Genomic DNA, 20,563 nt, shown 5'->3' on the forward strand with positions numbered 1-20,563 from the left:
ATGGCAGAGGTGTGGTATTGGTCAAGGGTCGATGGCAGAGGTGTGGTATTGGTTAAGGGTCGATGGTAGAGGTGTGGTATTGGTCAAGGGTCGATGGCAGAGGTGTGGTATTGGTTAAGGGTCGATGGTAGAGGTGTGGTATTGGTCAAGGGTCGATGGCAGAGGTGTGGTATTGGTTAAGGGTCGATGATAGAGGTGTGGTATTGGTTAAGGGTCGATGGTAGAGGTGTGGTATTGGTTAAGGGTCGATGGTAGAGGTGTGGTATTGGTTAAGGGTCGATGGTAGAGGTGTGGTATTGGTTAAGGGTCGATGGTAGAGGTGTGGTGTTGGTTAAGGGTCGATGGTAGAGGTGTGGTGTTGGTTAAGGGTCGATGGTAGAGGTGGTATTGGTCGATGGTAGAGGTGTGGTATTGGTTAAGGGTCGATGGTAGAGGTGTGGTATTGGTTAAGGGTCGATGGTAGAGGTGTGGTGTTGGTTAAGGGTCGATGGTAGAGGTGTGGTGTTGGTTAAGGGTCGATGGTAGAGGTGGTATTGGTCGATGGTAGAGGTGTGGTATTGGTCAAGGGTCGATGGCAGAGGTGTGGTATTGGTTAAATACATCGAACTAAAATATAAACACCAACATGTAAAGTGCTGGTCCCATGTTTCATGAACTGAAATAAGAAATCACTCGGTTTACCTACCTTGACCTCGGTGATCAGATGACCGAAGCTCGTGAGCGGGATCCGTGTCTTTACCGGGGAAGTTGGCATGGCTGAGGAAACGGTTCACAACAAGATAACATTATTGGCTGAAGGTTAGGTTCGTGTCGCGTTCACATGCAAATAAACCAACTAACGTTCCAAACCAGACAACAGTTAGAATACCGTAAACACGGACTCATGCCACAATATACTCACCGTAACAACTCGGTAAGGACACACCACTATCCTTACACATTGTTTTCATATGTAACCTTTCTTCCGGTTTCATTTGATGGACAGTCTATGTACCCAGTCAGGCTTAAACATTCAAAACCCCATCCAATGACAGTTACACAAGCGGCAATGTCTGATCCCAGTGTGTCTTCTCCTAAACAGCCAGCAGGTGGCGCCAGAAACACTCAGTTGAACAGAAAGCCGACAATGATGCAGACATTTAATTCTAAAGGCCTTTATTGGTGTGGGACACGTTTACATTCCCAAAGCATGTTAAATAAACAGACATTAACAGTAAACATTACACACAAAAGTTTCAAAAGAGAATAAAGAACATAAAGACGTTTAAAATTAAGTTTCATTCCAAAACGCTATATAACAATTTTCAGAAATATTCATAAATTAACTTTTATTGTTTAAAGAAATTATGAAATATATTGGTGTCAGATCTCATATTATAGTATTGATTTAAAAACAAAAATATATATATTAAATCAAAACAATAATATGAGATCTGTATGCAAAACATTTATAGTCAGTTTGATATTTGAGTCATTTAGCAGATCCTCTTATCCAGAGCGACTTCCAGGCAGTGCATTCATCTTCAGATAGCTACAGTTTACATACACTTAGGTTGGAGCCATTAAATCTAGTTTTTCAACCACTCCACCAATATCTTGTGAACAAACTATAGTTTTGGCAAGTCGGTTAGGACATCTACTTTGTGCATGACACAAGTAATTTTTCCAACAATTGTTTACAGACAGATTATTTCACTTACAATTCACTGTATCACAATTCCAGTGGGTCAGAAGTTCACATACACTAAGTTGACTGTGCCTTTAAACAGCTTGGAAAATTCCAGAAAATTATGTCATGGCTTTAGAAGCTTCTGATAGGCTAATTGACATAATTTGAGTCAATTGTAGGTGTACTTGTGGATGTATTTCAAGGCCTACCTTCAAACTCAGTGCCTCTTTGCTTGACATCCGAAGAAATCATCCAAGACCCCATAAAAAAATTGTAGACCTCCACAAGTCTGGTTCATCCTTGGGAGCAATTTCAAAATGCCTGAAGGTACCACGTTCATCTGTACAAACAATAGTACGCAAGCATAAACACCATTGGACCACGCAGCCGTCATACCGCTCAGGAAGGAGATGCGTTCTGTCTCCTAGAGATGAACGTACTTTGGTGCGAAAAGTGCAAATCAATCCCAGAACAACAGCAAAGGACCTTGTGAAGATGCTGGAGAAAACAGGTACAAAAGTATCTATATCCACAGTAAAACGAGTCCTATATCGACATAACCTGAAAAGGCCGCTCAGCAAGGAAGAAGCCACTGCTCCAAAACCACCATAAAAAGGCCAGACTACGGTTTCCAACTGCACATGGGGACAAAGATCGTACTTTTTGGAGAAATGTCCTCTGGTCTGATGAAACAAAAATAGAACTGTTTGGCCATAATGACCATCGTTATGTTTGGAGGAAAAAGGGGAACGCTTGCTAGTCGAAGAACACCCTCCCAACCGTGAAGCACGGGGGTGGCAGCATCATGTTGTGGGGGTGCTTTGCTGCAGGAGGGGCTGGTGCACTTCACAAAATAGATGGCAACATGAGGGAGGAAAATGATGTGGATATATTGAAGCAACATCTCAAGACATCTGTCAGGTAGTTAAAGCTGAGTCGCAAATGGGCCTTCCAAATGGACAATGACCCCAAGCATACTTCCAAAGTTGTGGCAAAATGGCTTAAGGACAACAAAGTCAAGGTACTGGAGTGGCCATCACAAAGCCCTGACCTCAATCCCATAGAAAATGTGTGGGCAGAACTGAAAAAGCTATGCGAGCAAGGAGGCCTACAAACCTGACTCGGTTACAGCAGCTCTGTCAGGAGGAATGTACCAAAATTCACCCAACTTATTATGGGAAGCTTGTGGAAGGCTACCCGAAACGTTTGACCCAAGATAAACAATTTAAAGGCAATGCTACCAAATACTAATTGAATTGATGTAAACTTCTTACCCACTGGGAATGTGATGAAAGAAAGCTGAAATAAATAATTTTCTCTACTACTTTTCTGACATTTCACATTCTTAAAATAAAGTGGTGATCCTAACTGACCTAAGACAGGGAACTCTTACTAGGATTAAATGTCAGGAATTGTGAAAAACTGAGTTTAAATGTATTTAGCTAAGGTGTATAATGTAAACTTCCGACTTCAACTGTATATATAGAGATGTCACAAATGTATTATTTGCACAGTTCTTCATAAAACAGTTATTTGTCTCATTTGACTGTATAAAACGTGTTATTTCTCTCAGTGAGGTGGCAACATAGTATTGTTTTTAAACAACATATTTTTGTCTCTCTGTAATGAAACCATCAAGTGATAGATTTTAAACAAATACATGTCCTTCATTGAATAACCCCATGCCATGATTGGTGTTTTTTTTAATCCACTATCTAATCTATTTCATCATTTCTTTAAAACAATAAAAGTTAATTTATCAACATTTCTGAAAATTGTTATATAGGGATTTGGAAATAAACTTAATTTTAAACATCTTTATTCTCTTTTGAAATGTTTGTGTGTGTAATGTTTACTGTTAATGTCTGTTTATTTATCTTGTTTTGGGAATGTAAACATGTGTCCCGAACCAATAAAACAGGAAAGGACAGGGCCTCCATGACAGCTACTAGAGAACAGGAAAGGAAAGGGCCTCCATGACAGCTACTAGAGAACAGGAAAGGACAGGGCCTCTATGACAGCTACTAGAGAACAGGAAAGGACAGGGCCTCCATGACAGCTACTAGAGAACAGGAAAGGACAGGGCCTCCATGACAGCTACTAGAGAACAGGAAAGGACAGGGCCTCCATGACAGCTACTAGAGAATAGGAAAGGACAGGGCCTCCATGACAGCTACTAGAGAACAGGAAAGGACAGGGCCTCCATGACAGCTACTAGAGAACAGGAAAGGACAGGGCCTCCATGACAGCTACTAGAGAACAGGAAAGGACAGGGCCTCCATGACAGCTACTAGAGAACAGGAAAGGACAGGGCCTCCGTGACAGCTACTAGAGAACAGGAAAGGACAGGGCCTCCGTGACAGCTACTAGAGAACAGGGAAGGACAGGGCCTCCGTGACAGCTACTAGAGAACAGGAAAGGAGAGGGCCTCCGTGACAGCTACTAGAGAACAGGAAAGGACAGGGCCTCCATGACAGCTACTAGAGAACAGGAAAGGACAAGGCCTCCATGACAGCTACTAGAGAACAGGAAAGGAAAGGGCCTCCGTGACAGCTACTAGAGAACAGGAAAGGACAGGGCCTCCATGACAGCTACTAGAGAACAGGAAAGGAGAGGGCCTCCATGACAGCTACCAGAGAACAGGAAAGGACAGGGCCTCCATGACAGCTACTAGAGAACAGGAAAGGAGAGGGCCTCTGTGACAGCTACTAGAGAACAGGGAAGGAGAGGGCCTAATTGACAGCTACTAGAGAACAGGAAAGGACAGGGCCTCCATGACAGCTACTAGAGAACAGGAAAGGAGAGGGCCTCCATGACAGCTACTAGAGAACAGGAAAGGACAGGGCCTCCATGACAGCTACTAGAGAACAGGAAAGGAGAGGGCCTCCGTGACAGCTACTAGAGAACATGAAAGGACAGGGCCTCCGTGACAGCTACTAGAGAACAGGAAAGGACAGGGCCTCCATGACAGCTACTAGAGAACAGGAAAGGACAGGGCCTCCATGACAGCTACTAGAGAACAGGAAAGGACAGGGCCTCCATGACAGCTACTAGAGAACAGGAAAGGACAGGGCCTCCATGACAGCTACTAGAGAACAGGAAAGGACAGGGCCTCCATGACAGCTACTAGAGAACAGGAAAGGACAGGGCCTCCGTGACAGCTACTAGAGAACAGGAAAGGACAGGGCCTCCGTGACAGCTACTAGAGAACAGGAAAGGACAGGGCCTCCGTGACAGCTACTAGAGAACAGGGAAGGACAGGGCCTCCGTGACAGCTACTAGAGAACAGGAAAGGAGAGGGCCTCCGTGACAGCTACTAGAGAACAGGAAAGGACAGGGCCTCCATGACAGCTACTAGAGAACAGGAAAGGACAAGGCCTCCATGACAGCTACTAGAGAACAGGAAAGGAGAGGGCCTCCGTGACAGCTACTAGAGAACAGGAAAGGACAGGGCCTCCATGACAGCTACTAGAGAACAGGAAAGGACAGGGCCTCCATGACAGCTACTAGAGAACAGGAAAGGAGAGGGCCTCCATGACAGCTACCAGAGAACAGGAAAGGACAGGGCCTCCATGACAGCTACTAGAGAACAGGAAAGGAGAGGGCCTCTGTGACAGCTACTAGAGAACAGGGAAGGAGAGGGCCTAATTGACAGCTACTAGAGAACAGGAAAGGACAGGGCCTCCATGACAGCTACTAGAGAACAGGAAAGGAGAGGGCCTCCATGACAGCTACTAGAGAACAGGAAAGGACAGGGCCTCCATGACAGCTACTAGAGAACAGGAAAGGAGAGGGCCTCCGTGACAGCTACTAGAGAACATGAAAGGACAGGGCCTCCGTGACAGCTACTAGAGAACAGGAAAGGACAGGGCCTCCATGACAGCTACTAGAGAACAGGAAAGGACAGGGCCTCCATGACAGCTACTAGAGAACAGGAAAGGACAGGGCCTCCATGACAGCTACTAGAGAACAGGAAAGGACAGGGCCTCCATGACAGCTACTAGAGAACAGGAAAGGACAGGGCCTCCATGACAGCTACTAGAGAACAGGAAAGGACAGGGCCTCCGTGACAGCTACTAGAGAACAGGAAAGGACAGGGCCTCCGTGACAGCTACTAGAGAACAGGAAAGGACAGGGCCTCCGTGACAGCTACTAGAGAACAGGGAAGGACAGGGCCTCCGTGACAGCTACTAGAGAACAGGAAAGGAGAGGGCCTCCGTGACAGCTACTAGAGAACAGGAAAGGACAGGGCCTCCATGACAGCTACTAGAGAACAGGAAAGGACAAGGCCTCCATGACAGCTACTAGAGAACAGGAAAGGAGAGGGCCTCCGTGACAGCTACTAGAGAACAGGAAAGGACAGGGCCTCCATGACAGCTACTAGAGAACAGGAAAGGACAGGGCCTCCATGACAGCTACTAGAGAACAGGAAAGGAGAGGGCCTCCATGACAGCTACCAGAGAACAGGAAAGGACAGGGCCTCCATGACAGCTACTAGAGAACAGGAAAGGAGAGGGCCTCTGTGACAGCTACTAGAGAACAGGAAAGGAGAGGGCCTCCATGACAGCTACTAGAGAACAGGAAAGGACAGGGCCTCCATGACAGCTACTAGAGAACAGGAAAGGAGAGGGCCTCCATGACAGCTACTAGAGAACAGGAAAGGACAGGGCCTCCATGACAGCTACTAGAGAACAGGAAAGGAGAGGGCCTCCGTGACAGCTACTAGAGAACATGAAAGGACAGGGCCTCCGTGACAGCTACTAGAGAACAGGAAAGGACAGGGCCTCCATGACAGCTACTAGAGAACAGGAAAGGACAGGGCCTCCATGACAGCTACTAGAGAACAGGAAAGGAGAGGGCCTCCATGACAGCTACTAGAGAACAGGAAAGGACAAGGCCTCCATGACAGCTACTAGAGAACAGGAAAGGAGAGGGCCTCCATGACAGCTACTAGAGAACAGGAAAGGACAGGGCCTCCATGACAGCTACTAGAGAACAGGAAAGGACAGGGCCTCCATGACAGCTACTAGAGAACAGGAAAGGAGAGGGCCTCCATGACAGCTACTAGAGAACAGGAAAGGACAGGGCCTCCATGACAGCTACTAGAGAACAGGAAAGGACAGGGCCTCCATGACAGCTACTAGAGAACAGGGCCTCCATGACAGCTTCTAGAGAACAGGAAAGGAGAGGGCCTCCATGACAGCTACTAGAGAACAGGAAAGGACAGGGCCTCCATGACAGCTACTAGAGAACAGGAAAGGACAGGGCCTCCATGACAGCTACTAGAGAACAGGAAAGGAGAGGGCCTCCATGACAGCTACTAGAGAACAGGAAAGGACAGGGCCTCCATGACAGCTACTAGAGAACAGGAAAGGACAGGGCCTCTGTGACAGCTACTAGAGAACAGGAAAGGACAGGGCCTCCATGACACCTACTAGAGAACAGGAAAGGACAGGGCCTCCATGACAGCTACTAGAGAACAGGAAAGGACAGGGCCTCCATGACAGCTACTAGAGAACAGGAAAGGGGAGGGCCTCCATGACAGCTACTAGAGAACAGGAAAGGACAGGGCCTCCATGACAGCTACTAGAGAACAGGAAAGGACAGGGCCTCCATGACAGCTACTAGAGAACAGGAAAGGACAGGGCCTCCATGACAGCTACTAGAGAACAGGAAAGGAGAGGGCCTCCATGACAGCTACTAGAGAACAGGAAAGGACAGGGCCTCCATGACAGCTACTAGAGAACAGGAAAGGACAGGGCCTCCATGACAGCTACTAGAGAACAGGAAAGGACAGGGCCTCCGTGACAGCTACTAGAGAACAGGAAAGGACAGGGCCTCCATGACAGCTACTAGAGAACAGGAAAGGACAGGGCCTCCATGACAGCTACTAGAGAACAGGAAAGGACAGGGCCTCCATGACAGCTACTAGATGTGTTTCAAAAGCAGTGTTCCTATTGGCCCAGTGTAGGGGTCCTAACTCTCATGGCACAGACAGGTGATAGTGCACTCAACTGCCACTCAGCTCCTAACCACAGAGTCACCGGTTCAAATCCCCACGCTGGCCACTGCCCCCCCCCCCTCAGTCTCTACACTGTCAATGCAGACAATGTACAGACAGCCACAGATAGATAGATAGATAATAGACCTCGATATGAGCAACGTGTTCAGACACATTTTCAATATAACCAGTGGATTGTTCTAAACAGTTAGTGTCGCAAAACTTACTAAAGTTACCGGAATCTTCAGTCATTTTGGTAAATAACAGGTAATCTATGGTAACTTTGGAAATGTATACTTTAAAAAATATATATATATATATATGAATATTATAGTATACATGGTTTATATCTGTATGCGTATTGTACATGAGTTTCTATTGGATAGATAGACCATATGGTTCAAGACTAAAATAGACAAATGAATGAGAAAAAATAGCATCTTATCAACAATGTCATTATTTTCCAATGAACTCTGACAACTACAGATTATTGTTGTTGGCCGCCGGAGGAAACCTGTGATGCAATGCTGTTGTCATGGAGACGATAGAGCGGTGAACAGTGGCCACATTCTAGAGGGAAGTGTGTGTGTGTGTGTGTGTGTGTGTGTGTGTGTGTGTGTGTGTGTGTGTGTGTGTGTGTGTGTGTGTGTGTGTGTGTGTGTGTGTGTGTGTGTGTGTGTGTGTGTGTGTGTGTGTGTGTTGCCACTAGAGACACACTGACTACATTCATGTACATACTATCTCAATTGGCCCGACCAACCAGTGCTCCCGCACATTGGCTAACCAGGTTATCTGCATTGTGTCCCGCCACCCGCCAACCTCTCTTTCACGGTCTGCTACCCTCTGTTTATCATATATGCACAGTCACTTTAACCATATCTACATGTACACACTACCTCAATCAGCCTGACTAACCGGTGTCTGTATATAGCCTCTCTACTGTATAGAGCCTCTCTACTGTATATAGCCTCTCTACTCTATAGAGCCTCTCTACTGTATAGAGCCTCACTACTGTATATAGCCTCACTACTGTATATAGCCTCTCTACTGTATAGAGCCTCGCTACTGTATATAGCCTCTCTACCGTATAGAGCCTCGCTACTGTATATAGCCTCTACTGTATAGAGCCTCTCTACTGTATATAGCCTCTCTACTGTATATAGCCTCGCTACTGTATATAGCCTCTCTACTGTATATAGCCTCTCTACTGTATGTAGCCTCTCTACTGTATATGGCCTCTCTACTGTATATAGCCTCTCTACTGTATATTGCCTCACTACTGTATATAGCCTCTCTACTGTATATAGCCTCTCTACTGTTTATAGCCTCTCTACTGTATATAGCCTCTCTACTGTATATAGCCTCGCTACTGTAAATAGCCTGTCTTTTTACTGTTGTTTTTATTTCTTAACATACCTATTGTTCACCTAATACCTTCTTTGCACTATTGGTTAGAGCCTGTAAGTAAACATTTCACTGTAAGGTCTACTACACCTGTTGCATTCAGCATTTCACTGTAAGGCCTACTACACCTGTTGTATTCAGCATTTTACTGTAAGGCCTACTACACCTGTTGTATTCAGCATTTCACTGTAAGGTCTACTACACCTGTTGTATTCAGAATTTCACTGTAAGGTCTACTACACCTGTTATATTCAGCATTTCACTGTAAGGTCTACCTACACCTGTTGTATTCAGCATTTCACTGTAAGGTCTACCTACACCTGTTGTATTCAGCATTTCACTGTAAGGTCTACTACACCTGTTGTATTCAGCATTTCACTGTAAGGTCTACTACACCTGTTGTATTCAGCATTTCACTGTAAGGTCTACAACACCTGTTGTATTCAGCATTTCACTGTAAGGTCTACTACACCTGTTGTATTCGGGGCACGTGACAAATAAACTTTGATTTGATAATATGATCCTAGGACATGTTTTCCTAGTGGTTTATCTCCTTGATGGTTCAGATCTGGAGAGAGGCTGAGTTGACCCTTCTATTCTACAGGGATCCACATCCCTCCCTTAGAGCTCTGTGGCTTTACCCTCCTATTCTACCAGGATCCACATCCCTCCCTTAGAGCTCTGTGGCTTTACCCTCCTATTCTACCGGGATCCACATCCCTCCCTTAGAGCTCTGTGGCTTTACCCTCCTATTCTACCGGGATCCACATCCCTCCCTTAGAGCTCTGTGGCTTTACCCTCCTATTCTACCGGGATCCACATCCCTCCCTTAGAGCTCTGTGGCTTTACCCTCCTATTCTACCGGGATCCACATCCCTCCCTTAGAGCTCTGTGGCTTTACCCTCCTATTCTACCAGGATCCACATCCCTCCCTTAGAGCTCTGTGGCCTTTACCCTCCTATTCTACCAGGATCCACATCCCTCCCTTAGAGCTCTGTGGCTTTACCCTCCTATTCTACCAGGATCCACATCCCTCCCTTAGAGCTCTGTGGCTTTACCCTCCTATTCTACCGGGATCCACATCCCTCCCTTAGAGCTCTGTGGCTTTACCCTCCTATTCTACCGGGATCCACATCCCTCCCTTAGAGCTCTGTTGCTTTACCCTCCTATTCTACCGGGATCCACATCCCTCCCTTAGAGCTCTGTTGCTTTACCCTCCTTCTCTCTATTCTACTGTTCTATATCCTGGTGTTCTCTCTATTCTACTGTTCTATATCCTGGTGTTCTCTCTATTCTACTGTTCTATATCCTGGTGTTCTCTCTATTCTACTGTTCTATATCCTGGTGTTCTCTCTATTCTACTGTTCTATATCCTGGTGTTCTCTCTATTCTACTGTTCTATATCCTGGTGTTCTCTCTATTCTACTGTTCTATATCCTGGTGTTCTCTCTATTCTACTGTTCTATATCCTGGTGTTCTCTCTATTCTACTGTTCTATATCCTGGTGTTCTCTCTATTCTACTGTTCTATATCCTGGTGTTCTCTCTATTCTACTGTTCTATATTATGGTGTTCTATCTATTCTACTGTTCTATATCCTGGTGTTCTCTCTATTCTACTGTTCTATATCCTGGTGTTCTCTCTATTCTACTGTTCTATATCCTGGTGTTCTCTCTATTCTACTGTTCTATATCCTGGTGTTCTCTCTATTCTACTGTTCTATATCCTGGTGTTCTCTCTATTCTACTGTTCTATTCCATCCTCCTCTACATTCTAGAGTTCCACCCACGTCCTTCTCTCTCACTGGCTGAGTGGCTGGTCAGGTGATCTTCAACAAGTGTTTACTGTTTATCTCTCTGGGGATGTTTTAGACCGACATTCACAAACATTCAATAACACACGGCTTCTCCCTGTCTGTATCTCTGTCTCTCTCATCACCTAGGCTACACCCTACTGTTCACCCAAATGTTTGTGACAAAAACAGTCCCTCTGTCTCTTCCTACACACTCACACCGTGTACCGTGGAATTCCGAGTAGATAAGGGGGAGGGGCCTTCATTGCCCCCTATCTCACGGTTTCAGCGCAACACTCTTCCTGCAAACAACATACACACACTGCATGAGGCGCTTCGCTCACACACCAGCAGCACGTCGCCACAGCTGTCGCAGCGCTGCTCAGTCTCCGGGGGCTGTGGGAGATCCGAGCGAACAGGGAAGCAGGGCCCACGGGGAGTCGGGGACCCAGCAGTGTGAGGCTTGGCAGGAGTCAGGACATTCACACCGAGCGAACACCGGGGGGAAACCGACACCGAGAGAGGAAGAGGGGTGGGAGGAACCTGTTGTAAAGGCACACAACTCTCTCTTTCCTCCTCATTTCAAAACACTTCCGCGTTAAAATGGCTGACCGCGACCAGGGCAGCAGCGACGGAGAGAGCTCGAGCACCGGGGGATCCGAGCGGCGGGAGAGCGGGGCCGCGAGGGGCTTCGCGCGCCAAGGAGCTCTGCGCCAGAAGAACGTGCACGAGGTCAAGGACCACAAGTTCATCGCGCGCTTCTTCAAGCAGCCCACGTTCTGCAGCCACTGCACGGACTTCATCTGGTTAGTGTGCGTGCGTGGGGGATGTGCGTGTGTGTGTGTGTGCGGCGCGCAGGGTACAGGTGATTCACTTGCTGCTGAATGACTTTAGCCAGGCAGAGAGAGACAGAGACACGGCATGAATTGCAAACGAGATATAACCCACAGCCTACAACAACCGAATGGAACATGGTTGTATAACCATTAATCCGTCATTGTTAGTGTCCTATGTGTGGTCAGGCCCACCAGAGACAGTCAGTCTATCGACCATTCTAACGCATCACACACTGACTCCAGGTGGTGTGTGTGTGTGTGTGTGTGTGTGTGTGTGTGACACCATTCAGGGATGTTATGATGATCTGTTTTATCTTCAGCTCATTAAGTACCAACTTAATGGGGGGGCAGGTAGACTGGTGGGGGTGGGGGGGCAGGTAGCCTGGTGGTTAGAGGGTTGGACTAGTAACCGAAAGGTTGCTGGATCGAATCCCCGAGCTGACAAGGTAAAAATCTGTCGTTCTGCCCCTGAACAAGGCAGCTAACCCACTGTTCCCCCGGTAGGCCGTCATTGTAAATAAGAATGTGTTCTTAACTGACTTGCCTCGTTAAATAAAGGTTACAGACATAGTTGACTGTTTTCTCTGTAATGTGGATGATTCGGGGTGTTTTGGACCCCAGGAAGAGTAGCTAACGAGGATCCCTAATAAATACAACCACAATTCCAACGTTAGAAAGACGTGTGTTATAGTGAGGACGTTCCATCATCAGAGTCGATAATAAACGGTTCCATTTCTCTTCACAGGGGCTTCGGGAAGCAAGGTTTCCAGTGTCAAGGTAGGACTTATCTACGGGCCTGTTGGCCTACTGTAGCAGTCTATATGTTGTAGTGGGTTACTGTAGCAGTCTATATGTTGTAGTGGGTTACTGTAGCAGTCTATAGGTTGTAGTGGGTTACTGTAGCAGTCTAGTCTATAGGTTGTAGTGGGTTACTGTAGCAGTCTAGTCTATAGGTTGTAGTGGGTTACTGTAGCAGTCTAGTCTATATGTTGTAGTGGGTTACTGTAGCAGTCTATATGTTGTAGTGGGTTACTGTAGCAGTCTAGTCTATATGTTGTAGTGGGTTACTATAGCAGCCTATATGTTGTAGTGGGTTACTGTAGCAGTCTATATATTGTAGTGGGTTACTGTAGCAGTCTATAGGTTGTAGTGGGTTACTGTAGCAGTCTATATATTGTAGTGGGTTACTGTAGCAGTCTATATGTTGTAGTGGGTTACTGTAGCAGTCTATATGTTGTAGTGGGTTACTGTAGCAGTCTATATGTTGTAGTGGGTTACTGTAGCAGTCTAGTCTATATGTTGTAGTGGGTTACTGTAGCAGTCTATATGTTGTAGTGGGTTACTGTAGCAGTCTATATGTTGTAGTGGGTTACTGTAGCAGTCTAGTCTCTATGTTGTAGTAAGTTACTGTAGCAGTCTAGTCTCTATGTTGTAGTGGGTTACTGTAGCAGTCTATATGTTGTAGTGGGTTACTGTAGCAGTCTAGTCTATATGTTGTAGTGGGTTACTGTAGCAGTCTATATGTTGTAGTAGGTTACTGTAGCAGTCTATATGTTGTAGTGGGTTACTGTAGCAGTCTAGTCTATATGTTGTAGTGGGTTACTGTAGCAGTCTATATATTGTAGTGGGTTGCTGTAGCAGTCTATATGGTGTAGTGGGTTACTGTAGCAGTCTAGTCTATATGTTGTAGTGGGTTACTGTAGCAGTCTATATGTTGTAGTGGGTTACTGTAGCAGTCTATATGTTGTAGTGGGTTACTGTAGCAGTCTATATGTTGTAGTGGGTTACTGTAGCAGTCTAGTCTCTATGTTGTAGTGGGTTACTGTAGCAGTCTATATGTTGTAGTGGGTTACTGTAGCAGTCTATATGTTGTAGTGGGTTACTGTAGCAGTCTAGTCTATATGTTGTAGTGGGTTACTGTAGCAGTCTATATGTTGTAGTGGGTTACTGTAGCAGTCTAGTCTCTATGTTGTAGTGGGTTACTGTAGCAGTCTATATGTTGTAGTGGGTTACTGTAGCAGTCTAGTCTATATGTTGTAGTGGGTTACTGTAGCAGTCTATATGTTGTAGTGGGTTACTGTAGCAGTCTAGTCTCTATGTTGTAGTGGGTTACTGTAGCAGTCTATATGTTGTAGTGGGTTACTGTAGCAGTCTATAGGTTGTAGTGGGTTACTGTAGCAGTCTACAGGTTGTAGTGGGTTACTGTAGCAGTCTATATATTGTAGTAGGTTACTGTAGCAGTCTATATGTTGTAGTAGGTTACTATAGCAGCCTAGTCTATATATTGTATGTGATTATTATTATTTGACCATGCTTGTCATCTATGAACATTTGAACATCTTGGCCATGTTCTGTTATAATCTCCACCCGGCACAGCCAGAAGAGGACTGGCCACCCCACATAGCCTGGTTCCTCTCTAGGTTTCTTCCTAGGTTTTGGCCTTTCTAGGGAGTTTTTCCTAGCCACCGTGCTTCTACACCTGCATTGCTTGCTGTTTGGGATTTTAGGCTGGGTTTTTGTACAGCACTTCGAGATATTAGCTGATGTACGAAGGGCTATATAAAATAAACTTGATTTGATATGTAGTAGGTTACTGTAGCAGCCTAGTCTATATATTGTAGTAGGTTACTATAGCAGCCTATATATTGTAGTAGGTTACTATAGCATCCTAGTCTATATATTGTAGTGGGTTACTATAGCAGCCTAGTCTATATATTGTAGTAGGTTACTATAGCTGCCTAGTCTATATATTGTAGTAGGTTACTATGGCAGTCTAGTCTATATATTGTAGTAGGTTACTATAGCAGTCTATATATTGTAGTTGGTTACTATAGCAGCCTAGTCTATATATTGTAGTAGGTTACTATAGCAGCCTAGTCTATATATTGTAGTAGGTTACTATAGCAGCGTAGTCTATATATTGTAGTAGGTTACTATAGCAGTCTATATATTGTAGTAGGTTACTATAGCAGCCTATATATTGTAGTAGGTTACTATAGCAGCATAGTCTATATATTGTAGTAGGTTACTATAGCAGCGTAGTCTATATATTGTAGTAGGTTACTATAGCAGCCTAGTCTATATATTGTAATAGGTTACTATAGCAGCCTAGTCTATATATTGTAGTAGGTTACTATAGCAGTCTATATATTGTAGTAGGTTACTATAGCAACCTAGTCTATATATTGTAGTAGGTTACTATAGCAGCCTAGTCTATATATTGTAATAGGTTACTATAGCAGTCTAGTCTATATATTGTAGTAGGTTACTATAGCAGCCTATATATTGTAGTAGGTTACTATAGCAGCCTAGTCTATATATTGTAGTAGGTTACTATAGCAGCCTAGTCTATATATTGTAATAGGTTACTATAGCAGTCTAGTCTATATATTGTAGTAGGTTACTATAGCAGCCTATATATTGTAGTAGGTTACTATAGCAGCCTAGTCTATATATTGTAGTAGGTTACTATAGCAGCCTAGTCTATATATTGTAATAGGTTACTATAGCAGCCTAGTCTATATATTGTAGTAGGTTACTATAGCAGCCTATATATTGTAGTAGGTTACTATAGCAGCCTATATATTGTAGTAGGTTACTATAGCAGTCTATATATTGTAGTAGGTTACTATAGCAACCTAGTCTATATATTGTAGTAGGTTACTATAGCAGCCTAGTCTATATATTGTAATAGGTTACTATAGCAGTCTAGTCTATATATTGTAGTAGGTTACTATAGCAGCCTATATATTGTAGTAGGTTACTATAGCAGCCTAGTCTATATATTGTAGTAGGTTACTATAGCAGCCTATATATTGTAGTAGGTTACTATAGCAGCCTATTCTATATATTGTAGTAGGTTACTATAGCAGTCTATATATTGTAGTAGGTTACTATAGCAGCCTAGTCTATATATTGTAGTAGGTTACTATAGCAGCCTAGTCTATATATTGTAGTAGGTTACTATAGCAGCCTATATATTGTAGTAGGGTACTATAGCAGGCTATATATTGTAGTAGGTTACTATAGCAGCCTAGTCTATATATTGTAGTAGGTTACTATAGCAGCGTAGTCTATATATTGTAGTAGGTTACTATAGCAGCCTATATATTGTAGTAGGTTACTATAGCAGCCTAGTCTATAAATTGTAGTAGGTTACTATAGCAGCCTAGTCTATATATTGTAGTAGGTTACTATAGCAGTCTAGTCTATATATTGTAATAGGTTACTATAGCAGCCTAGTCTATATATTGTAGTAGGTTACTATAGCAGCCTAGTCTATATATTGTAGTAGGTTACTATAGCAGCCTAGTCTATATATTGTAGTAGGTTACTATAGCAGTCTATATATTGTAGTAGGTTACTATAGCAGCCTAGTCTATATATTGTAGTAGGTTACTATAGCAGCCTATATATTGTAGTAGGTTACTATAGCAGTCTAGTCTATATATTGTAGTAGGTTACTATAGCAGCCTAGTCTATATATTGTAGTAGGTTACTATAGCAGTCTATATATTGTAGTAGGTTACTATAGCAGTCTATATATTGTAGTAGGTTACTATAGCAGCCTAGTCTATATATTGTAGTAGGTTACTATAGCAGCCTAGTCTATATATTGTAGTAGGTTACTATAGCAGCCTAGTCTATATATTGTTGTAGGTTACTATAGCAGCCTATATATTGTAGTAGGTTACTATAGCAACCTAGTCTATATATTGTAGTAGGTTACTATAGCAGTCTAGTCTATATATTGTAGTAGGTTACTATAGCAGCCTATATATTGTAGTAGGTTACTATAGCAGCCTAGTCTATATATTGTAGTAGGTTACTATAGCAGCCTATATATTGTAGTAGGTTACTATAGCAGTCTATATATTGTAGTAGGTTACTATAGCAACCTAGTCTATATATTGTAGTAGGTTACTATAGCAGCCTATATATTGTAGTAGGTTACTATAGCAGTCTAGTCTATATATTGTAGTAGGTTACTATAGCAGCCTATATATTGTAGTAGGTTACTATAGCAGCCTATATATTGTAGTAGGTTACTATAGCAGCCTATATATTGTAGTAGGTTACTATAGCAGTCTATATATTGTAGTAGGTTACTATAGCAACCTAGTCTATATATTGTAGTAGGTTACTATAGCAGCCTATATATTGTAGTAGGTTACTATAGCAGCCTATATATTGTAGTAGGTTACTATAGCAGCCTATATATTGTAGTAGGTTACTATAGCAGCCTATATATTGTAGTAGGTTACTATAGCAGCCTATATATTGTAGTAGGTTACTATAGCAGCCTATATATTGTAGTAGGTTACTATAGCAGCCTATATATTGTAATAGGTTACTATAGCAGTCTAGTCTATATATTGTAGTAGGTTACTATAGCAGCCTAGTCTATATATTGTAGTAGGTTACTATAGCAGTCTAGTCTATATATTGTAGTAGGTTACTATAGCAGCCTATATATTGTAGTAGGTTACTATAGCAGTCTAGTCTATATATTGTGGTAGGTTACTATAGCAGCCTATTCTATATATTGTTGTAGGTTACTATAGCAGCCTATATATTGTAGTAGGTTACTATAGCAACCTAGTCTATATATTGTAGTAGGTTACTATAGCAGTCTAGTCTATATATTGTAGTAGGTTACTATAGCAGCCTATATATTGTAGTAGGTTACTATAGCAGCCTATATATTGTAATAGGTTACTATAGCAGTCTAGTCTATATATTGTAGTAGGTTACTATAGCAGCCTAGTCTATATATTGTAGTAGGTTACTATAGCAGTCTAGTCTATATATTGTAGTAGGTTACTATAGCAGTCTAGTCTATACAGTGGGGAGAACAAGTATTTGATACACTGCCGATTTTGCAGGTTTTCCTACTTACAAAGCATGTAGAGGTCTGTCATTTTTATCATAGGTACACTTCAACTGTGAGAGACGGAATCTAAAACAAAAATCCAGAAAATCACATTGTATGATTTTTAAGTAATTAATTTGCATTTTATTGCATGACATAAGTATTTGATCACCTACCAACCAGTAAGAATTCCGGCTCTCACAGACCTGTTCGTTTTTCTTTAAGAAGCCCTCCTGTTCTCCACTCATTACCTGTATTAACTGCACCTGTTTGAACTCGTTACCTGTATAAAAGACACCTGTCCACACACTCAATCAAACAGACTCCAACCTCTCCACAATGGCCAAGACCAGAGAGCTGTGTAAGGACATCAGGGATAAATTGTAGACCTGTACAAGGCTGGGATGGGCTACAGGACAATAGCCAAGCAGCTTGGTGAGAAGGCAACAACTGTTGGCACAATTATTAGAAAATGGAAGAAGTTCAAGATGACGGTCAATCACCCTCGGTCTGGGGCTCCATGCAAGATCTCACCTCGTGGGGCATCAATGATCATGAGGAATGTGAGGGATCAGCCCAGAACTACACGGCAGGACCTGGTCAATGACCTGAAGAGAGCTGGGACCACAGTCTCAAAGAAAACCATTAGTAACACACTACGCCGTCATGGATTAAAATCCTGCAGCGCACGCAAGGTCCCCCTGCTCAAGCCAGCGCATGTCCAGGCCCGTCTGAAGTTTGCCAATGACCATCTGGATGATCCAGAGGAGGAATGGGAGAAGGTCATGTGGTCTGATGAGACAAAAATAGAGCTTTTTGCTCTAAACTCCACTCGCCGTGTTTGGAGGAATAGAAGGATGAGTACAACCCCAAGAACACCATCCCAACCGTGAAGCATGGAGGTGGAAACATCATTCTTTGGGGATGCTTTTCTGCAAAGGGGACAGGACGACTGCACCGTATTGAGGGGAGGATGGATGGGGCCATGTATCGCGAGATCTTGACCAACAACCTCCTTCCCTCAGTAAGAGCATTGAAGATGGGTCGTGGCTGGGTCTTCCAGCATGACAACGACCCGAAACACACAGCCAGGGCAACTAAGGAGTGGCTCCGTAAGAAGCATCTCAAGGTCCTGGAGTGGCCTAGCCAGTCTCCAGACCTGAACCCAATAGAAAATCTTTGGAGGGAGCCGAAAGTCCGTATTGCCCAGCGACAGCCCCGAAACCTGAAGGATCTGGAGAAGGTCTGTATGGAGGAGTGGGCCAAAATCCCTGCTGCAGTGTGTGCAAACCTGGTCAAGAACTACAGGAAACGTATGATCTCTGTAATTGCAAACTAAGGTTTCTGTACCAAATATTCAGTTCTGCTTTTCTGATGTATCAAATACTTATGTCATGCAATAAAATGCAAATTAATTACTTAAAAATCATACAATGTGATTTTCTGGATTTTTGTTTTAGATTCCTTCTCTCACAGTTGAAGTGTACCTATGATAAAAATTACAGACCTCTACATGCTTTGTAAGTAGGAAAACCTGCAAAATTGTCAGTGTATCAAATACTTGTTCTCCCCACTGTATATTGTGGTAGGTTACTATAGCAGCCTATTCTATATATTGTTGTAGGTTACTATAGCAGCCTATATATTGTAGTAGGTTACTATAGCAACCTAGTCTATATATTGTAGTAGGTTACTATAGCAGTCTAGTCTATATATTGTAGTAGGTTACTATAGCAGCCTATATATTGTAGTAGGTTACTATAGCAGCCTATATATTGTAGTAGGTTACTATAGCAGCCTATATATTGTAGTAGGTTACTATAGCAGCCTAGTCTATATATTGTAGTAGGTTACTATAGCAGCCTAGTCTATATATTGTAGTAGGTTACTATAGCAGCCTATATATTGTAGTAGGTTACTATAGCAGCCTATATATTGTAGTAGGTTACTATAGCAGCCTAGTCTATATATTGTAGTAGGTTACTATAGCAGTCTAGTCTATATATTGTAGTAGGTTACTAAAGCAGTCTATATATTGTAGTAGGTTACTATAGCAGCCTATATATTGTAGTAGGTTACTATAGCAGCCTATATTGTAGTAGGTTACTATAGCAGCCTATATATTGTAGTAGGTTACTATAGCAGTCTAGTCTATATATTGTAGTAGGTTACTATAGCAGTCTATATATTGTAGTAGGTTACTATAGCAGCCTATATATTGTAGTAGGTTACTATAGCAGCCTAGTCTATATATTGTAGTAGGTTACTATAGCGGCCTATATATTGTAGTAGGTTACTATAGCAGCCTAGTCAATATATTGTAGTAGGTTACTATAGCAGCCTAGTCTATATATTGTAGTAGGTTACTATAGCAGCCTAGTCTATATATATTGTAGTAGGTTACTATAGCAGTCTAGTCTATATATTGTAGTAGGTTACAATAGCAGCGTATATATTGTATTAGGTTACTATAGCAGCCTATATATTGTAGTAGGTTATTAAAGCAGCCTAGTCTATATATTGTAGTAGATTAGTATAGGAGCCTAGTCTATATATTGTAGTAGGTTACTATAGCAGTCTAGTCTATATATTGTAGTAGGTTACAATAGCAGCGTATATATTGTAGTAGGTTACTATAGCAGCCTAGTCTATATATTGTAGTAGGTTACTATAGCAGCCTAGTCTATATATTGTAGTAGGTTACTATAGCAGCCTAGTCTATATATTGTAGTAGGTTACTATAGCAGTCTAGTCTATATATTGTAATAGGTTACTATAGCAGCCTAGTCTATATATTGTAGTAGGTTACTATAGCAGCCTAGTCTATATATTGTAGTAGGTTACTATAGCAGCCTATATATTTTAGTAGGTTACTATAGCAGCCTATATATTGTAGTAGGTTACTATAGCAGCCTAGTCTATATATTGTAGTAGGTTACTGTAGCAGCCTAGTCTATATATTGTAGTAGGTTACTATAGCAGCCTATATA

General features: G+C 42.9%; 1 protein-coding gene across 3 annotated transcripts in view; it reads left to right on the forward strand.

Annotated features, from left to right (window-relative positions):
* Window positions 1-10,485: 10,485 nt before the first annotated feature.
* LOC139568424 (protein kinase C beta type) overlaps window positions 10,486-20,563 on the forward strand; it is a 97,508-nt gene continuing 87,430 nt past the window's right edge. For all 3 annotated transcript variants that reach the window (XR_011673600.1, XM_071390231.1, XM_071390232.1), the window contains exons 1-2: window positions 10,486-11,671; window positions 12,447-12,478. Coding sequence is in view for 2 of the 3 variants with exons in the window: in XM_071390231.1 (XP_071246332.1) it covers window positions 11,469-11,671; window positions 12,447-12,478 (235 nt within the window). In the remaining variant the exon portion in view is untranslated. The remainder of the gene's footprint in view (window positions 11,672-12,446; window positions 12,479-20,563) is intronic.

This window comes from Salvelinus alpinus, chromosome 2 (assembly GCF_045679555.1).
Source record: "Salvelinus alpinus chromosome 2, SLU_Salpinus.1, whole genome shotgun sequence".
Classification (NCBI taxonomy): domain Eukaryota; kingdom Metazoa; phylum Chordata; class Actinopteri; order Salmoniformes; family Salmonidae; genus Salvelinus; species Salvelinus alpinus.